General features: G+C 50.3%; 8 protein-coding genes across 8 annotated transcripts; 3 read left to right on the top strand and 5 right to left on the bottom strand.

Moving 5' to 3' along the window:
* Window positions 1–117: 117 nt before the first annotated feature.
* N7455_001410 (FluC/FEX family fluoride channel) lies at window positions 118–1,347 on the top strand (the record flags this gene model as incomplete). Its single annotated transcript, XM_040951036.2, has 1 exon — window positions 118–1,347. One exon carries the CDS (start codon window positions 118–120, stop codon window positions 1,345–1,347), a length of 1,230 nt encoding a protein of 409 aa, XP_040817716.2.
* Window positions 1,348–1,630: 283 nt separating this feature from the next.
* Window positions 1,631–2,413, bottom strand: N7455_001409 (uncharacterized protein; the record flags this gene model as incomplete). The annotated part of the gene is made up of 2 exons (XM_040951409.2): window positions 1,631–2,133; window positions 2,290–2,413. The coding sequence occupies 2 exons, from the start codon at window positions 2,411–2,413 to the stop codon at window positions 1,631–1,633; spliced, it is 627 nt and encodes a 208-aa protein (XP_040818359.2).
* Window positions 2,414–3,342: 929 nt separating this feature from the next.
* On the bottom strand, window positions 3,343–3,654 carry N7455_001408 (uncharacterized protein; the record flags this gene model as incomplete). The annotated part of the gene is made up of 1 exon (XM_040951876.2): window positions 3,343–3,654. One exon carries the CDS (start codon window positions 3,652–3,654, stop codon window positions 3,343–3,345), a length of 312 nt encoding a protein of 103 aa, XP_040818105.2.
* Window positions 3,655–4,812: 1,158 nt separating this feature from the next.
* N7455_001407 (uncharacterized protein) lies at window positions 4,813–6,162 on the bottom strand (the record flags this gene model as incomplete). The annotated part of the gene is made up of 1 exon (XM_040951144.2): window positions 4,813–6,162. The coding sequence occupies one exon, from the start codon at window positions 6,160–6,162 to the stop codon at window positions 4,813–4,815; it is 1,350 nt and encodes a 449-aa protein (XP_040817893.2).
* A 567-nt stretch (window positions 6,163–6,729) lies between these two features.
* N7455_001406 (putative DNA-directed RNA polymerase III RPC4) lies at window positions 6,730–8,472 on the bottom strand (the record flags this gene model as incomplete). The annotated part of the gene is made up of 1 exon (XM_040951646.2): window positions 6,730–8,472. One exon carries the CDS (start codon window positions 8,470–8,472, stop codon window positions 6,730–6,732), a length of 1,743 nt encoding a protein of 580 aa, XP_040817620.2.
* A 914-nt stretch (window positions 8,473–9,386) lies between these two features.
* N7455_001405 (putative C6 finger domain protein) lies at window positions 9,387–11,387 on the bottom strand (the record flags this gene model as incomplete). Its single annotated transcript, XM_040951030.2, has 2 exons — window positions 9,387–10,580; window positions 10,650–11,387. 2 exons carry the CDS (start codon window positions 11,385–11,387, stop codon window positions 9,387–9,389), a joined length of 1,932 nt encoding a protein of 643 aa, XP_040817586.2.
* A 3,155-nt stretch (window positions 11,388–14,542) lies between these two features.
* N7455_001404 (cyclin family protein) lies at window positions 14,543–16,487 on the top strand (the record flags this gene model as incomplete). Its single annotated transcript, XM_040951762.2, has 4 exons — window positions 14,543–14,554; window positions 14,728–15,594; window positions 15,651–16,190; window positions 16,245–16,487. 4 exons carry the CDS (start codon window positions 14,543–14,545, stop codon window positions 16,485–16,487), a joined length of 1,662 nt encoding a protein of 553 aa, XP_040817921.2.
* Window positions 16,488–16,545: 58 nt separating this feature from the next.
* Window positions 16,546–16,771, top strand: N7455_001403 (uncharacterized protein; the record flags this gene model as incomplete). The annotated part of the gene is given in 2 exon segments (XM_065603985.1): window positions 16,546–16,681; window positions 16,692–16,771. The coding sequence occupies 2 exon segments, from the start codon at window positions 16,546–16,548 to the stop codon at window positions 16,769–16,771; spliced, it is 216 nt and encodes a 71-aa protein (XP_065462476.1).
* Window positions 16,772–16,925: the final 154 nt, after the last annotated feature.

The raw sequence follows: 16,925 nt of genomic DNA, 5'->3' as shown, positions 1-16,925 counted from the left end.
GTTATCTCCTTCCCCTCATATACACTTGGGCGCTAACCTTATCGGACTCCACCTGATCTCCCGTTTTTCTTGGCAGACTTTTCCTTTATCCTCTTCTCTTTAAGCCCTTGAACGGCAATGCTTGCAACTACCGAAGACAACCCCTCAAAACACAGTTACCCTTTAAGAGAGTCCCGAGCAAACCCAACTGAATCATGGCCAAGCTCGGGTGACCACGCAGCACCTGCACCACCTGCATCTGCTGCGCCGCCACTCTCCAAACACGCAACGCACATCTACACCGTCTCCTATTTAATCTTCTTCTCGCTCCTGGGCACACTAGCGCGCCTAGGTTTACAGGCACTAACATTCTACACCGGCGCCCCCGTCGTAACAGGGGTGCTATGGGCGAATGTAGGCGGAAGCCTGGTAATGGGCTTTCTGAGCGAAGACCAGAAGCTATTCCGCGAAGAGTGGGGTAAAAAACCAGCCAAAGAACCAGCTACAGACGAAATCGAAGATGACACCAAGGCCAAGAATAAGAAACACTTGGCTGCGAAGAAGACCATCCCACTGTATATTGGTCTGACAACCGGGTTCTGCGGGTGCTTCACCTCCTTCTCGTCCTTTATGCGGGATGTCTTCCTCGCTCTGGCAAATGCACTCCCCGATCCGTCGCTGCCTACCGGATCCCACTATGCCTCCCGCAATGGTGGGTATAGCTTCATGGCATTGGTCGCCGTGATTCTACTTACCGTGTCGCTGAGCCTGTCGGCGCTTATCGCCGGCGCGCATCTTGCCCTGGCTCTGGCACGCGTAACACCCACCGTTCCCTTCGCGTTCACGCGACGTGTTCTCGACCGTGCGGTCGTTGTGCTTGCCTTCGGATGTTGGCTCGGAGCCGTGTTCCTGGCCATCTGGCCGCCAGACCGACATAATGGCCCGGACGTGTGGCGCGGCCGGGCGGTGTTCGCTCTTGTCTTTGCGCCGCTTGGCTGTCTTCTTCGGTTTTATGCCTCGCTGCATCTGAATAGTAGGATTCCGACTTTTCCGCTCGGCACGTTTACTGTTAATATCTTTGGGACTATCATTGAGGGTCTTTGCTATGACTTGCAACATGTTAATGGTCTTGGAGCGGTGGTTCCTGCTGCTATGACTGGTTGCCAGGTGCTGCAGGGTGTTATGGATGGATTCTGCGGGAGCACGACTACTATCAGCACTTGGGTTGTTGAGTTGAAGGGACTAGCTCACCGGCGCCATGCGTATCTGTATGGAAGTGCCAGCGTGCTTGTCGCGCTTGGGTTTTTGGTTGTTATCATGGGCTCGTTGTTGTGGACCCGTGGGTTTGCTGAACCTGTATGTGGATAGATAGCTGGTGGTGTATGATATAATGGATAATATAGCCAAAAGCATTCAAAATGGCAACTATATGAGAAGAACTGGAATAGCCGATCGACATGAACAATCCTATAAACAATATCAAAATTACCTCCAAGCGCCAACGCCATAATCACGTCCTTGCTCTTTATTCCATACAACCCGTGGACATAACCTATATCAAAATTACCTCCAAGCGCCAACGCCATAATCACGTCCTTGCTCTTTATTCCATACAACCCGTGGACATAACCTATATCATCATAAGCCAACTCTACTCCCGACTAGGCGCAGGTCCAATCTCAACAGGCGGACCAATACCACCCCCAAACCTCCTCGCTGGACTCGCCGACCGAAACCCATCAACACGCAAAGGGCTCTGATTCAGACCCCTTCCTCCCCTCAGCGCCATCTCGACAATACAAGAACTGACAGCTTTAGGCCCAGCCCCGCCACTCCCAAGCGCACTAACAGAGCCAGCACCGCTCAGCGGTGTAGACAGACTAAACGGACTCCTGATGTGCGATGTGATCGTACACCCATTCTTAGCTGCATACATCTCCATCCCATGGACTGGCAGCTCGGCGCGGTTCCCAGGCATGCCGATGCGGTCGAACATTTTTTCTTGAGCACCTGCTTTGGTTATGTCGTTGCTGGGACTTGGGCTTCGGCCTGCTGTTACGGAGTTTGTTGTTCCCAGGGATGGTTGGGTTGGGCTTTTGCTGCGGAAGGATTTGCGGCGGGCGAGGTCTTGGGCGTTTAAGCGGGTTTGGTATACTGGGGTTGGTTGTTAGGGGGATAATGTAGGTTTAATCATGATTGGGTTCGTGTTGGGATGGGATTCAAGGTGTAGGTATGTGTTTGATATGAACTCATAGACAGACTTGTAGATCTTTGTATTGATATAGAGATATGAGGAGGAGGATAACTCACCACGCCAGAGAGCAACGTATGCACCTATAACCACTATGCAGAGAGACAAAAAGCCGAACATCAGCCCTAGCTCGTGGCGGAGCGAGGGCATCGGTACGTAGGGTGGGTATTCGTCTGAAGCCATGGCGAGGGTTGGGTCTGTAGTATAGTTCAAGTTGTCTTTGGAGTCGAGTGTAGCAATGGTATATGCCCACTCCTATGCACGCGAAAGGTCTCTCTTTTTAGTGGTATTCCGAAGATGGAGCTCGAAGAGAGGAAATCAAAGAGCAATTGTCAATGTGGGGTGCAGAGTAGGAATCCGATAGCTCTCTGTGTTTGCTTTGGTGATGGGTTGCTTGCTCACCGGCAATCAAATGAAAAGAGAAAAAAAAAGGAGGGTCTCTTACAAGCGTTGAACCAATAATCACAGTGTGAACGAAGATCAAAACATTCTTTGAGGGCGAAACTCTGATTTTCGAGTAACAAAGAAAGCCATCCCTGAGTCCGAGTCTCACCATTAAAGAGGCGCAGACTAACGAAAATCGAGTCTGAAAGAAAAGCAATGAAAGCAATAAAAGTAAGCGTATAGTCAGTTCGTATTGGCCATATCTATATATACTAATCAAGTAAATCCGATGTACTCCGTACACACGGGAGAATCTGCAGAAACAAAAAGGTATCATGTACAACATGCATACAACATGCAACTCTATACTCCCGACAGTACCCAGGACATATAGTACACCGGCATGTCGGGGAATGCAATAGAAAAAAAAGGGGAGCTCAAATATCCGATCCCACGCCAGAACACAAGGCCATGGATGCAAAAATAAACAAAATGGGTAAAAATCCGCTGCAAAAGACCGTAAGAAAATGAAGAAGATGAAGGGTCGCAGAAGTATGTCAAGCGGAGTAAAAGATAAACAAAGTTCGAGCGGTGCCCGGCGTTTCACGTGTCGTAGAGAAAAAGAAGTAGGTCGAGGCGGGAGAAAAAGAAAAGGTATATGTATCGAGAGTCGAAAGTCGAAAGAATCTCAAGCTGGGGTTTCGTTTCAAAGCAATGCATGTTAACAATCACCCGAGCATCACAGCCGCCAGAGCAGTAAAGGTCAACCCGATAGCCATGCCAATCCACGGAGTCTGACCGAGGGAACCCTCACTGCGCGCCTGGAGGACATAGCGAGCAGCGAGCAAGCGCATCTCATCAGACGGCAGATCGCGATCCGCGAACGGAGCGAACTGTTCCCGCGGAGCGAGTTCTGGTAATGAGACGGCGGGTGAGTTGTGCGCGAGGTCTGAGGAGAGGCTGGCGCCCCCGGCGGGTTGTTGTGAGTCGGCGAGGACGGCGGCCGGGGCGAGGAAGGCCAGGAAGGTGGAGGGTTTCATTGTGAGGAAATTATAGGTGTATAGTATTGTATAGTATGGGAATGGACTGGCGCGCAAATGCTTTGCGTTGTTGCCTATGAGGAACAAGCAACGCCAAGGTGGTTGGTGCGGGTCGTGGGGGACGGGGGTCTGGAGTTGGCAAGGCAACAGTGCTGCAGATGGAGGTGGAGAAGAGGTTGGGAGTGACAATATTACTCTGAATCTCTTCACGAATATAAGATGTGAGGGTGTCTCAGAACATGCCACTTAAATTCGAGTGGGTTGCTGTGTTGGATTGTCGCAGTCAGGCAACCGGGGAAATAGGGGGCTAAACACGGGGTGGATGTTTCCGGTGTTTCGCCTTTTCTCTCTCACGATTGTCAGAATCCAACTCACTCTTAGCCGTAGAGGAGGATTGAAAGAGAAAAAGAAGAAGGAAAAAGCCCCAAAAAAACGAAACAACCCAGGGGGGAAAGAGGGAGATTAAGGGAAAATCAAGATGAAGCCAGTCAAGGCGAGGGCTTGATTGGCCGAGCCGCTTTTTGGGTTCCTTTGGCTCTCTTTGGCTCTAAGTCCCTGCCGTCCATGGGTGGGGGGACCTGTCCCTGAATTCTGTGGGTTCTGATTGGATACCGAGATTTCCGTGTTTGAGGTTATCCAGTGTTTATTTATCCTTTAATATCCTTTAAATGGTGTGCTGTTAGGGTGATTCAATAATTTTATACTCTACTCCGTATAGTATGCACATATAGCATAGTCCATACTTTAAATACAATAAAATCACATTCCATTTTCTAAGTTCTAATTATAGCTCTAAGACATCCCGAGGCTTAACGGACAGCGCCACAAATGATCGTCAACGCAGACGCGAAATTTGAGCGAATAGACGACCACGCCCCCCGCAGGTAAGATGACGACGCGCATACAACATATATAGGTAGGCGATACCAAAATCAAGATATTTTGAACCCTTGTCCTTGGCATCGACCAGATCAAAGGATATGGACCATCGATTTTTCCAATAGGTAGAGTCCCGAGCACGCGCTGCCTCGCACTGGTAGCAATCCAGTCGATCAGCCTTGATATCCGCTCTAATGCACACCCGGGCTTTTGCTCATGCTGCCCCAGCGCAAAAATACCCCCCTCAAAAACGAGCCGTTGAGATAAAAATTCCCAGGTTCAGGGGGCCGAAATGTGTTCTTCGGTTTTGCAGTGCGTGCAGGTATTTGCAGTATTGTGTGTAGGCGTATCTGTCAATGTAGCTTCTCCATCCTGCAGAGAGACCGGGGACTGAGACTCTTTAGGCTGACTGGCCTGAAGATTTTTCAGCCTGACCAGCTCTCGCGATCTGCGAACCGCAAGGCGAATATCGCTGGGTAGGGTATCGGTTTGCATTAAACAATCCGCACAGGCGCGGCAATAATATCCAGATTGGGGGTTCTTCGTCTCAACGAGTCGGCGCTTGCTGCTGGGGGCGGTGATCTCACCGCAGTGGACACATGGGCTTTTCAAGACTCGGGGATTGCTTTGCATGCGGGTCGCTCTGAGCTTTCTGAGCGCTGCAATTTTGACGGCGCTTGGCAACGAGTCTGTATCAAGTAGGGACCGCGTGCATGGCTGGCAGTAGTAACCTGCCGCAGGATTCTGGGGCTCAACGAGCCTGCGTTTGCTGCTGGAGATGGTTATGTCGCCGCAGTGCATGCAGGGGTATTCGCCGCGGCTCTGTTTCATCTGTTTAGGAGACTTGGGATCACTGGAGGAACTGGAGGAACTGGAGGAACTGGAAGGGTGGTGAGTGGTGGGGTGTCCCTTTGGATCGTCCGATGCGTTACTTTTTGAGGCTTTATCAGGACGCCTACTCCGTATGTTTTTGCGGTACTGGAAAGCTGCGATATCTAGGTCGGTTGGGAGGCTGCCGTGATGATTGAAATGCCGAACGCATGTCCGGCAGTGAAAGCCGGCCGAAGGGTTATTCGCATCGATGAATTTTCGACTACTTCTCGGAGCAGTAATCGCGCCGCAGTGCCTGCATGGACTTGTCCTGCTTGCCTCTCCGCTTGCCCTGGCCAATTTTCGCCGATTAATCGCTGCAAGCTGCTCCTCGTTTGGCAGATGACCATGAGCACGGATGTTCCGAATACACGCTTTGCAGTGCCAGCCGCTGGAATGTTTGCCAGGGTCGACATGCCTTCTAGCCTTGGGGACAGTTTTTCCACCGCAGTGCTCGCAGAGCTCTGGGTCTTTAGCCCCAGAAGTCTCATGACGGCATTGCTGAGTCCATGGCCCCTTGCCATTGTCATAGAGAGTGCGTGCAGGTCTCAAGAGATCACCGAGTAAGCCCCGTAGCGAAAACGAAGCTTTGTTGGTATGGTGTGGACTTGCCGCAGACCAGCGATGTGTGCAATGCGTGTCGCGTGATCGAGAAAAGGATCTCAGGTGTTGTGTTATGGTATGTCTTGTTGGCGGTCCATTGCGGAAGAATTGCGCATAGGATAGGTTGCATGGATATCCGAGGGGACGCAACGACATGACGAAGGTTCGTGTAGCACCGGAAACATTCGATTTGGCCTATGCAGGCATTGTAGAGGGAAGTTGCGCAGTTGAATTGGGCCAGCTTATGGCTTGTGCTCGACCATAATCGCTCTTGGGCATGGAGGATGTAATAGTGATCAAATGCTCTGAATTCGACACGCGCAAACAAAGTTCGTAGCTTGGGCAGGACAGATAGGTCTTGGCATTTCTATTGCCTTAATTGTCAGGCCTATATAAAAATTACTAAGCTTGATAACTACCTAGTTAACTGCCCAGGTGGCCATGGGAAAAAGTTTTAGAACACAAAGCAAGAAAAAGAACGTGCAATACATTAACTATCAAAGAGAGACTAAAGGGGAAAATAAGAAGAGAGAGAGGAGAACAGCTTTGTGTACTGAAGTCCTGCATGCATCTCTTTGATATGCACTATATAATCTATCAGACCTCCAGTCTAACTACATGTAGTTTTAGTCATTACAAAGTTAATCCATGACCAAAAGGATTACTGCAATAAGTTCGCTTGAATTTCTTTCCGTTCATCATAAGGTCTATTGGGTATAGGATTCAAAGCATCTCATCCCAGTTCGGTGTGACTGTGAACTTGCCAGACAATTGGCCCATAGACCAAACATGTTTTGGCGTTGCCTCCTCCTCCGGCTCGGGTGGCACCTTTGACAAGATGACGGCTTCCTGGACGAAACCAACCGGTGCTCCACGATCCAATTCCATACTAATTCCACCCCAGTCTAGGGTCACACGGCCTGACTGGTGCACGTTCAATTTGCCGACACGGCCTGTGGGCAGAGACCATGGTTGGCCGGCTGTGATGACGCTGTTTTCTTTTAATTCGGCTGGTTGGGTGTTATCAACAATCTCCACGTCGTCGTCTGCTTCGCGCTTGATCTCATTCTGGGGAGGTGCAGGTGCGGCTGCAGCTGCAGCTTGGGGTTGGTTGTCTTGGGCAGAACCGGCGACTCTGAGATAGGGGGTCATAGGCGGGAATTGCATGAGGAACATTTGGCCATGCAGAGGGTTGTCTTCTTCTTGTTCTTCTTCCTTCTCTTCGCTCGCTTGGTCACCTTCCTGTCCTTCCGCTGCGGCGGGTTTATCTTCGGCGGCCCCTTCAGTGGTTTCTGCTTCTGTGGTGGCCTTCTTTGACTCCTTAGGAACAAGAAGATCCCTGATAATAGCCAAATCTTCCATATGTCGGTCATATTCGTCAATCTCCTCTTTGGTGTGAAGCAGGCTGCGTGGGTCTGGGATCTCGGGCTCAGGCGTGGGTTGAGTCGACCGCAGTTCTGTTGTACTCCTCTTTGTCGGGCTCATACTCTGAGCTGAGCGCACACGAACGTTATGCTCCGGAAGGAAGTCGTCGTCATCTGCGTGTGGAATAGCATCCGGCATAGCCATGTCGTCGTCTTGAGGTTCGGGCTTGACCTTGGTAGGTGTACGGCCGACATCCTTCACAGCTTTCTCCTTCTCTGCCTTTTTACGGAGATCAGCGGTTCTGCTTGTGCTGGATTCCATATTGACACTGATAACTCTTTCCTCGTGTTCATGTCGCTCAACACGGACAGGACGAAGTCCACGTTCGCCGCTCGACCTGCTGGGTTGTTTGCCCTTGAAATCCTTTGGCGTATCCCAGTCCTCCTCGTCGCTATCGAGGTTGATATGATCGATGCTGACACGGAGTGCATTCTCTTCGTCGTCTGAAGAGTCGTATGCGCGCCCACGGTTGCCCCCAGTGAGACCAGACCGATTGTATCCTGAACCTGCACCGCCTGAACCTCCTCCATATCCACCACCTCCGCCTCCGCCGCCATAACCACCACGGCCTCGCTTGCCGCCTCGCCCACCAAATCCACTCATGCCCATAGCCATTGGCCCACCACGGCCACGGAACCCACCACGACGAGCAGTACCACCACGGCCACGCTGAATAGCGGCAGCTTCCTTCAGACGTTCATTGTATCGTTCTTTTTCAAGCCTCTCGATCTCATCTCGCTCCTGCTTACTGCGACGCCCAACGGCCTTCGGTTTGTGTTTCAGGACTGGTTTGGGCGGCTCGCCACCAAGCGCCGACGGCGGCCGACTGCTGGGTGCGATACTGCCGGAGGGTGTACGTTTGTTCAGTGATTGAAGCCGTTGCACTGAAGCTCGACTCGCAGGACCAGGCGCGCCGGGTGCCGTTGGGGCATTTTGCGCAGTGCCCCCGCCAGCGGGAGTGGGAGTAGTTGTGTCAGTTCGGGCACCGCGATTGGCGGCCCCTCCACGGACGCTTCCACGAGGGGCGGCTTTGGGAGGCATTGTCGTCGCTTTTCAGACAAGGCGCTGAATGCGGCTTGCTGGGCGGTTGGAGAAAAAAAGTTCGTGTAGAGGAGCCGGTTTTCGCACTGCGTTACATGCAGACTTAGCGTTGGGATCAATGTGTTCTGCTCCCGGTAGCAGATGACAGTGCGACTGGTAAGCAAAGTGTCGTTTCGTAAAAGAAATGCGAGCGTTTTGAGGTCCGAGAAAGTTGAGCTCTTCAAAAAAGTTGCGGGGCCAATCACACCGCCCTTGTCATGTGACTCATCCCACCGGATGTCGATCGCTAATCGACATTGTACTCTCTGGCTATGTAGACTATGATGATTCGATTAAATGGGACAATGGAAGATTGAAGTGCACAATAAAAAAAAATTGAAAACCTCGCATTGACTCCCTGACTACCTAGAAGACGAAATAAAGCAAGATTGGCACATCTTCTACAACTTGTCACGCTTTGACCTAGCCCTCCCTCGGAAATATATAATACTTCCGCTACTAGTTAACCGTACGCCACACACATAAAACCGGCATAGACAATGATAAACAACCCAGTAGCATTGATTCCGAATGAGCGAGTGATGTGACAAGAAGCATATAGCCCGCAGAAACACTAAAACGCCGAAGGGACACAACAACAGATCAACCGCTTGGCAGTGTGTAATGGAGGGAAGCATGGCTTGTAACCAGAGAAGAGAACGTGGAGTGAGAAGGGCAAATGATGGTAGTATGCTAGTATAATGACTGTCTCTGGCGCTGGCCAGAAGATGACGAAAGGAGAGAGAGGGAGGGCAGATGAGATTGGCCCATAGTGAGGATGGTAAGATGAATGAGAGGTCCCATGGTCACGAAGAAGATCGGAGGTGCGAAACAGATCGGCGCTTAGAGATCGCGAGACGCAACCTGCAGTTTCACTAGCGCTTCCGCTTCTTATTCTTGTCTGCTATAGACGCAGAGATAGGAGGGGTCGCAGGCGTTAATGAAAACTCCTCCTCGTCTTCATCCATCTCTTCCCCGTTCTTCTTCACGGGGACACCCATATGGCGACCGTAACGCCCTTTGCGACCATTGCCCTCATCCTCACTGAGGCACCCGTCAATTCCAATTCCTGCATCCTTGCAACGTCCACAGGGCCGCTGACGGTCACAGCCCTTCTTGCTCTTGCGGCACCGCTGGCAACGAGGCTTGGTAGAAAGGTCTTCCTCATCCGCACCGAGCTGGTGCTGGAAGTTGACCGAGCCCCCCGACACTTTTCGGGAAGACGCTGGGCTGAGAGGTGGAACAGGCGCAGCTGACTTCTCGGATGATTTACGAGGAGCAGGCATAGCAATCTTGCTTTTGTTCAGCTTCGCAGGCGCAGGCTTCTGGCTGCGAACCTTGAAAGATGTGGGTCGGCTCTTCGGCTTCTTTGCCTTGGGTGCAAACTCCTTGTAAAGGATATCCTCCTCAGCTTCACTTTTGATACCATCATCTGCACCATCCGAGCTGTGGTCACTGCTATCGGCGCTGGGAAGGATGTCATCCAAGCCCTTGAGGTGGCGCTTGATAGTCCCCGGTGGCAGCATTGGGCTTGAGTCAAACCTCTGGCGACGAGCTGGCAAATCATCCTCGTCCTCGCTAAAGTCTTCCCCATCGCTGGTAGCACCGGTGGACGAGGCAGCGTCAGCGGCACCACTGAAGGCATCGTCCAATGTCGAGGCAGAGGTGCGTCCATGAGAAAAATTGGACGCATCACCCAAACGTATCAATTGCATCGCCACATCCTCATCGGAGATGCAGCTTGCAATAGTGGGGTCAGGTGTAGGCAATACACCTGGACCACTCACTCGGCTAGCCGAGTTGTTATAGGCTCCCGTGTCGCGCATGCGATTTCCATGGTCCGGAACCACGGGAGTCGCATAAATCGTATTGCGCCCCGAGTGCACACCATATTCGCTGTGACCATAGCTTTGCGGCGATGGAAGCGCATGCTGATAGCTATATGGGCGTTGCGGTGGGCGTGCGAAAGGCGACCCAGCGCCTTCCTGACCAATCGATCGACGTTGGGGAGAGATGGAGGAGGTGGAGGTAGTGAGGGGCACTTGGGGAGGAACGAACAGAGGGAGCTCCTAATGGGGACAGACTGATTAGTGACAAGCCTTCAATAAAAGAAACGTTCTCTCGCATGAGTCACTCACAGAGCTATCGAACTTGGGTCGTTTGCGACGACCATCTTGCAGTATATTCTCCATGCTAATATCAGAGCTAGCAAAGAGCTCATTGCGAGCCCGGCGAGCATAAGCGCTCTCGGTATCGCTATAGTCATCATCATCATGGAAACCTCCATGGATGCTCGAGGCCCGGCTTTTGTGGCCCGCGCGGGAGGGAGGCTTGTGCTGAGAAGCGCTGCGAAGACTCCGGTTCGACGGAGAGGTGCTGCGCTTTCTCGCAAGCCGAGAGGTTGGCCGTGATGGTTGATCCAACACTGGCGCTGTTCCATCTAGCATCTGGAAAGGCTCTGCTAGACTAGGCCGCTTGCGAGGCTCGACATTGAAACCGTTATAGAAGTGATCCCCATATGGTTGAATGGGAATGACTCGCACGTATACAGTCCTATTGTTCTTGAGATTCTCGTACCTTGCGATGAGGGTGGTCCCATGTTCATCCTCGAAGCTGACCCCGCTGGCAGTACCGTCATATATTCCATAGAAATTTTTGACTGTTGTGACGATCGAATCCGTGGTATCATGAGGATAGATTTGCACGCGCATCGGAATACGAGCTCGGACTTTGGAGTTCTCATCGAGAAGCAACTCAAAGGCGATGTTCTTGGGTGCTGGGCCTTTAAGCGACAGGTCTCGAGCTACAGCGGCAGAGTCTGCCAGACCCGCCTGCTCGACCAGGCCGGAGAGCCCTTCATGCTGAACCGCTTGCATATCAAAGTGTTCCAAATTGAGGAATACTCCACTGCTATACCAAAGACTGCATCAACCCACTGCTTGTGTGCCGTAGAGGGCGGGAATGTGATCCATGGCAAGACACAGAGGAAGGGCAGGTGTAGAGGGAAGAATCCATCAAACCTACCACAATTGTTGAATTCGGAATCTCAGGCTGGTGGATGAACCACCCCCGGGTCTTGATGTATAGAAACTGTCGAAGCAAAGCCTTCGATGGAGGTGGGAGGGGAATCTGCAGTCGCAAGAGCCGGAAGCGAGTCAAAAGGGTAAACGTGGGCAATCTGAAGGAAAACAAACCACAGAGGTTAACACAATGGGGTTCCAAGTGCTCGAATATACAATAAGGATGGGGTTTGTCTTTGGAAGATGATGGATGAATGTGTCGCTAACCGAGTCCGGCCGACCTTGGGAGCGGGCTTGGGGGGAAGCAAGCGAGATGACCCGGAAAAGAATGGAGAGACTTGAACACACCTAATTCAACTCAAACAGAGTCCTCCAGTATCGCAGATATCTGGATTGTCCAAGACAGGGCGAAGGGTCGAAGGATGGGTTCGGTCGAGGTCGAGAGGGGATTGTCGATTCTACGAAGCGCTGAGGCTATGTCAGCGGTGGCATCTCCAGGATCGAAATGGGGCCAGGGGAGTAAAAAGTGAGATTGAACAAGAGTAGAGATACATACCCAATACTATTGACAGCGCTGATGGCGATTTGTTCGAGGGGTTGTTGGATGGAAGGAAGAAGGTTGAGGTGGGTGCGTACGATGGTTTCACCTAAAGCGAGAAAACGGTCTACCTGGGTCGGTGACATGGCGATTTGCGCTTCCGGCGCCCATCGCAGCAGCCATCACATTCCATGACATTAATGAATCTATATCAAATCTTCATTTGATTTGGAACTATTCTATGCATCGAAAAAAATAACTATGTGTGAAACCGTCCTAATGCTGTATCTTTTCGCAAAGGCGCAAAAAGCTGTCGCAAGCCGGATACCATTGCGCCGAGTGACGGAACACTTTGTCTAACCCTCCTTCTTGCATATAATGTACGAAATTGAGAATATAATCCGATCTTGGAATCTTTAGGGATGAAGTGTAAGCGAGTGTGGGCTACCTAAGACTGTTGGGGGGTGGAGGATGCAGCGCTTCACACAAAGCAGGTAGCTTTTAGGTACCTCTGTCGCTACAAGTATCTAGGGTATCGAGGACCAAGGGCGCAGAATGGAATAAAGAAATAGTGCCCAATAGATTTATGGGCTTGCAGCTAGTTTTCTAGCTTGACCACGTAGCAACCCATACCCTTTTTTTCGGTCTGTTGTGGAGGTGTGCGCTTGGACAGAATTGACATTATCCAGTCATTTTCCCAGCACCACCCTTGTCGCATTGCTCATTTACTATGCGAATTGGAAAATACTATATATCGCGACACTTATGGTGTGGTTTAATATCAAAATCGCTAGGGTAAGGTGATTGCTAGACGTTTTGTTGATCCGCCTCTAGGACCGAACCTGGATATTTATACTCAACCGAAAAGGATATCATCGAAAGCACCAAACCATTTCAATTCCCGAAATAACCCCTTTCATAATATCGCATGACTCTACGGAGTTGTCTCGCATGATCTGCAACTTGGATTTACCCCTCCTCGGACCTACGTAAGAAGGTTAAAAAGGGAATCCCGCATTGGCGTTACAGAGCATTCCTTGCTCCTTGGAACCTGGCTACAAAAGGGAGATCGGAATATAACAAATCCGTGTTTCCACAGTTTTATTGATTTCTTAAGAAAATAGTCGATGAAAAGGGGGGAACATTTCTGCTTGGTGGAGTCAGGCGGTGATGCTGAGAGAGACTGGGCGCAAAAGGTCCTTTGGATATGAATTGACGATAGAAGATCATCGGATCCGAGAACGTGGGTATTGTCTACAACACATATATAATTTACTCCGAAACTACCCATTTCTTCTGTTCTGAGGCCCCGCATCACCTGGCGAGACAGAAAAAGCCGATGACCGTCCACAATGATAGGAGTGGGTTTCGGTTGATCACAAAGCTGCCAAACAGGAACCGCTTGATTCCGAGTGTCCCACCTCTTGTGACGGCGGTGTGGCTCTCACGTGGTCTCGTGTAGATAGCGCGTCCGATCTAGATCATGCCATAAAAGGGCGATTGCACTCGCAAATATAGATGTTTTTAAGATATCATTGTCGGAAATTATTTATTGCTAATTAATATAGTCTTAGATAACTTTTTGTATCTTTTTGTCTAGTCTGAGGTGGTTATTAATCAAAAGTGATGTTCAATGGGTGTCGAAGGAGACGCGCCGATAAGGTTGATGACGTCAAATACACAACAAACAGTGCAAACTAAATACAAACAGAACAAACATTTAACACTGTATCGACGATCCGAGTCCCGACCTTCAATGTTAGAACCAAGGTTGGATATCATTGACAAGTGACGCATGTTTGGAGAGCCTTAATATTACATATATATGTACTCTCCCTACAAGAAAACATAATATAAAATCAAAGCCTTAGAACTGGACAAAACTCGAAGCTACTTAGAGATCTACTTGGGTTGATAGACCTACTCCAAATCTTCAACTCGAATGCCTGGAAATCAAGCTCAAATAAATCCAGATTTCCCTCCCTCTATACAGTGTAAATCAAATTTTATACACTTTGAGCCTACCTATGTAGTTACATACATAGGTAGACAATATACATACAACATAGGGCAGTAGCATTTTGCACAATAGGAAGGCGTGCGCGACCGTAGCTTCCTATTGAGGAATAGCGTACATTGTCAACAAGGCACATCTTCAGGAACAAGGGACAACACAACCTCCCTTCGTCGCGGTGTCACTTCAGTACTCATTCATTCATTTTTATTCACCCAGTCTGGAATTAATTTCCCTAGACAACAAGCATTCAAGTGACGTTAAGTGACGTTAAGTGACGAGCTGGAACACATCGGGAAGGAACAACTGAGCGGGTCTAAAAGACTGTTTATTTTGCCTGGGTCAGCCAATCACGCAGGGCAACTCCACTCCCCGAACTGAGCAAAAAGTAAACAACACCTCTTTACCAACTTCGAGATAGACTCGGCACTTCGTCTTGCGACTTCGTCATCTGTCATTATGGACGCAAAGGTAAGTCGATTTCATCTCTATCCTTTTGTTCCTCCCATTCTGCGATTCATACACGCGTTGATCGCGCGTAAAGCAAACGCCGCGTTTGATATCGCATCATGTATTTACCCACTCTTGGTCTAGAGTTGCTTCATCCTTAACCTTGGAGGTACTGGTACTAACTGGGATTATAGCCACAGCGCTTCCGAGCCGTTGGGGATGAGAATGCGCCCCCTCCATCCCTGCATCAAAACCACAAAGTCATCCATCAACGGAACAAGTCCAGCCCTGCTCTGAGCATGATGGCCCAAAACAATGCTACCCGACGCGCGTTTGTTGATGTTAGTAACACTAAGGACATGAACCGGGCTGGTCGGGATGACTCAGGCATTGCTGGAAAGCCTGGCCTAGCTGAGGTCAAGGCTTCTGGGCTGTCCCAGCCAGCCCAGCGCCGCATGACCATGTCAGGGGCCAGGGGTCTGGTTGAAAGTGTTACCACAACAAAGCCTATGAACCCCGCTGGCAAAGCCCAACCGGCATACAAATCGAAGCGAAATAATGCCATATACAAAGACCAACTGCACACTGTCCCAGAGAAAGCCCCATCCAAGGAAAATAACACAGATACGGAGGCCAAGGCCAACCCCAAGGGAGTGGAGAAAGGGAACCACTCGAATAATATTGTGGCGGAGCCTTCGCATGGGCCGAGCGTGGATATCGCCAGCCTCGTGGAGTCTGATGCCACCGTATCCGAGACCGAAGATCTCAAAGAGCACGCACATGTCAAGGAAGCCGTGCCAGCGGTGTCAGAGCCCGAGGAATGGGATGGGGATGACACCGAGTACCATGTTGCACCCATCTACTCGTCCCGTGTGGATAACACCGACGGAACCACCGTCATTTATCCATACATGACGAACGTGACTACTCGTGAGATGTTCCGGGCGAAAGATATTGTCGAAAGGGAACAAACGCAGGAAGATATTGATGAGGAACTGTTGGATACGACCATGGTTGCGGAGTACGGCGACGAGATCTTCCTTCATTTAAGGAAGAAAGAGGTATGTTTTTTACTCCTTCAATGGCTGATAACAATTTGAACTAACCAAATCTGTAGATCGAGATGCTTCCGGTCCCTGACTACATGGCCCGTCAAAGCGAACTCCAGTGGTCAATGCGCTCTGTTCTGATGGACTGGCTTGTTCAAGTTCACCAGCGCTTCAATTTGCTCCCTGAAACTCTATTTCTCACGGTCAACTACATCGACCGTTTCTTGTCGTACAAGGTGGTTTCTATGGGCAAGTTGCAGCTTGTTGGGGCGACCGCGATCTTCATCGCTGCAAAGTTCGAGGAGATCACAGCCCCGTCTGTGCAAGAGATCGTTTATATGGTTGACAGTGGATATTCTGTCGACGAGATTCTGAAGGCAGAACGATTCATGCTCACCATCCTCGACTTTGACCTTGGATGGCCTGGCCCTATGAGCTTCCTTCGCCGCATCAGCAAGGCTGATGAATATGACCTTGAAACTCGTACTGTTGCCAAGTACTTCCTTGAGCTGGCTATTATGGATGAACGCTTTGTCTGCACTCCCCCCAGCTTCATTGCCGCCGGAGCCCATTGCCTGTCTCGCATGCTGCTCAACAAGGGCAACTGGGTATGTCCGCCTCTTCATTTACTCTATTACCACACTGCTAACATTCAGCAATAGACACCGGCACACGCCCTTTACAGTGGTTACTTGTATTCCCAGCTGATTCCGGTGCTGAGCACCCTGATGGAATGCTGTGAGAACCCTCGCCGTCACCACGCCGCCATCTTTGAAAAGTATTCGGATCGTCGCTTTAAGCGTGCCTCGATGTTTGTTGAAGCAGAGCTTGCCACGGACTTCGTTTTGCCCGAGCCCTCTGATCTCAATGATCCAGATCGGTTGGACGGCTTTGCAAACTTCTAATCCCTTTCCTCAAACTAATACCCCGGTGGTTCGCAGATACCATGCAAAGCTGGCTTTCATGATTGCTGGTATTCACCACCATCCACGATCTCTAAACTTATTTCTCGTTTTTCTTTCCGTGAACGTGGGCGTTTTCTTCTCCTTCTTTCGGAGTGAACTGGCGAATCGGTTCTTTTTATGCATGGCGTTTGCGCGTTATTCCAGTCTTTTCCACCTTCATTCTGTCATTTGATTTCCTTCTGATTTCTTCCCAGCTCTACTGGGCTGACGACGAGATGACTTGACGTCACCATTTTCCGAACATGAGAGTAAATGATCGGAAGGCGTTGACGATGATCTGTTTCTCGCCGGGCGTTCTAAGTGCCTTTTTTTTTCCTTCTTTTCTTTTTGTTTTGTTCTGGGGAAACGGCTTAGTGGTGGTAACTGGGTTAACCGTTG

Source organism: Penicillium solitum, assembly GCF_028829755.1.
Source record: "Penicillium solitum strain IBT 25940 chromosome Unknown utg000001l_segment0_segment0, whole genome shotgun sequence".
NCBI lineage: Eukaryota > Fungi > Ascomycota > Eurotiomycetes > Eurotiales > Aspergillaceae > Penicillium > Penicillium solitum.
This window is presented reverse-complemented; position numbering and strand designations above follow the sequence as displayed.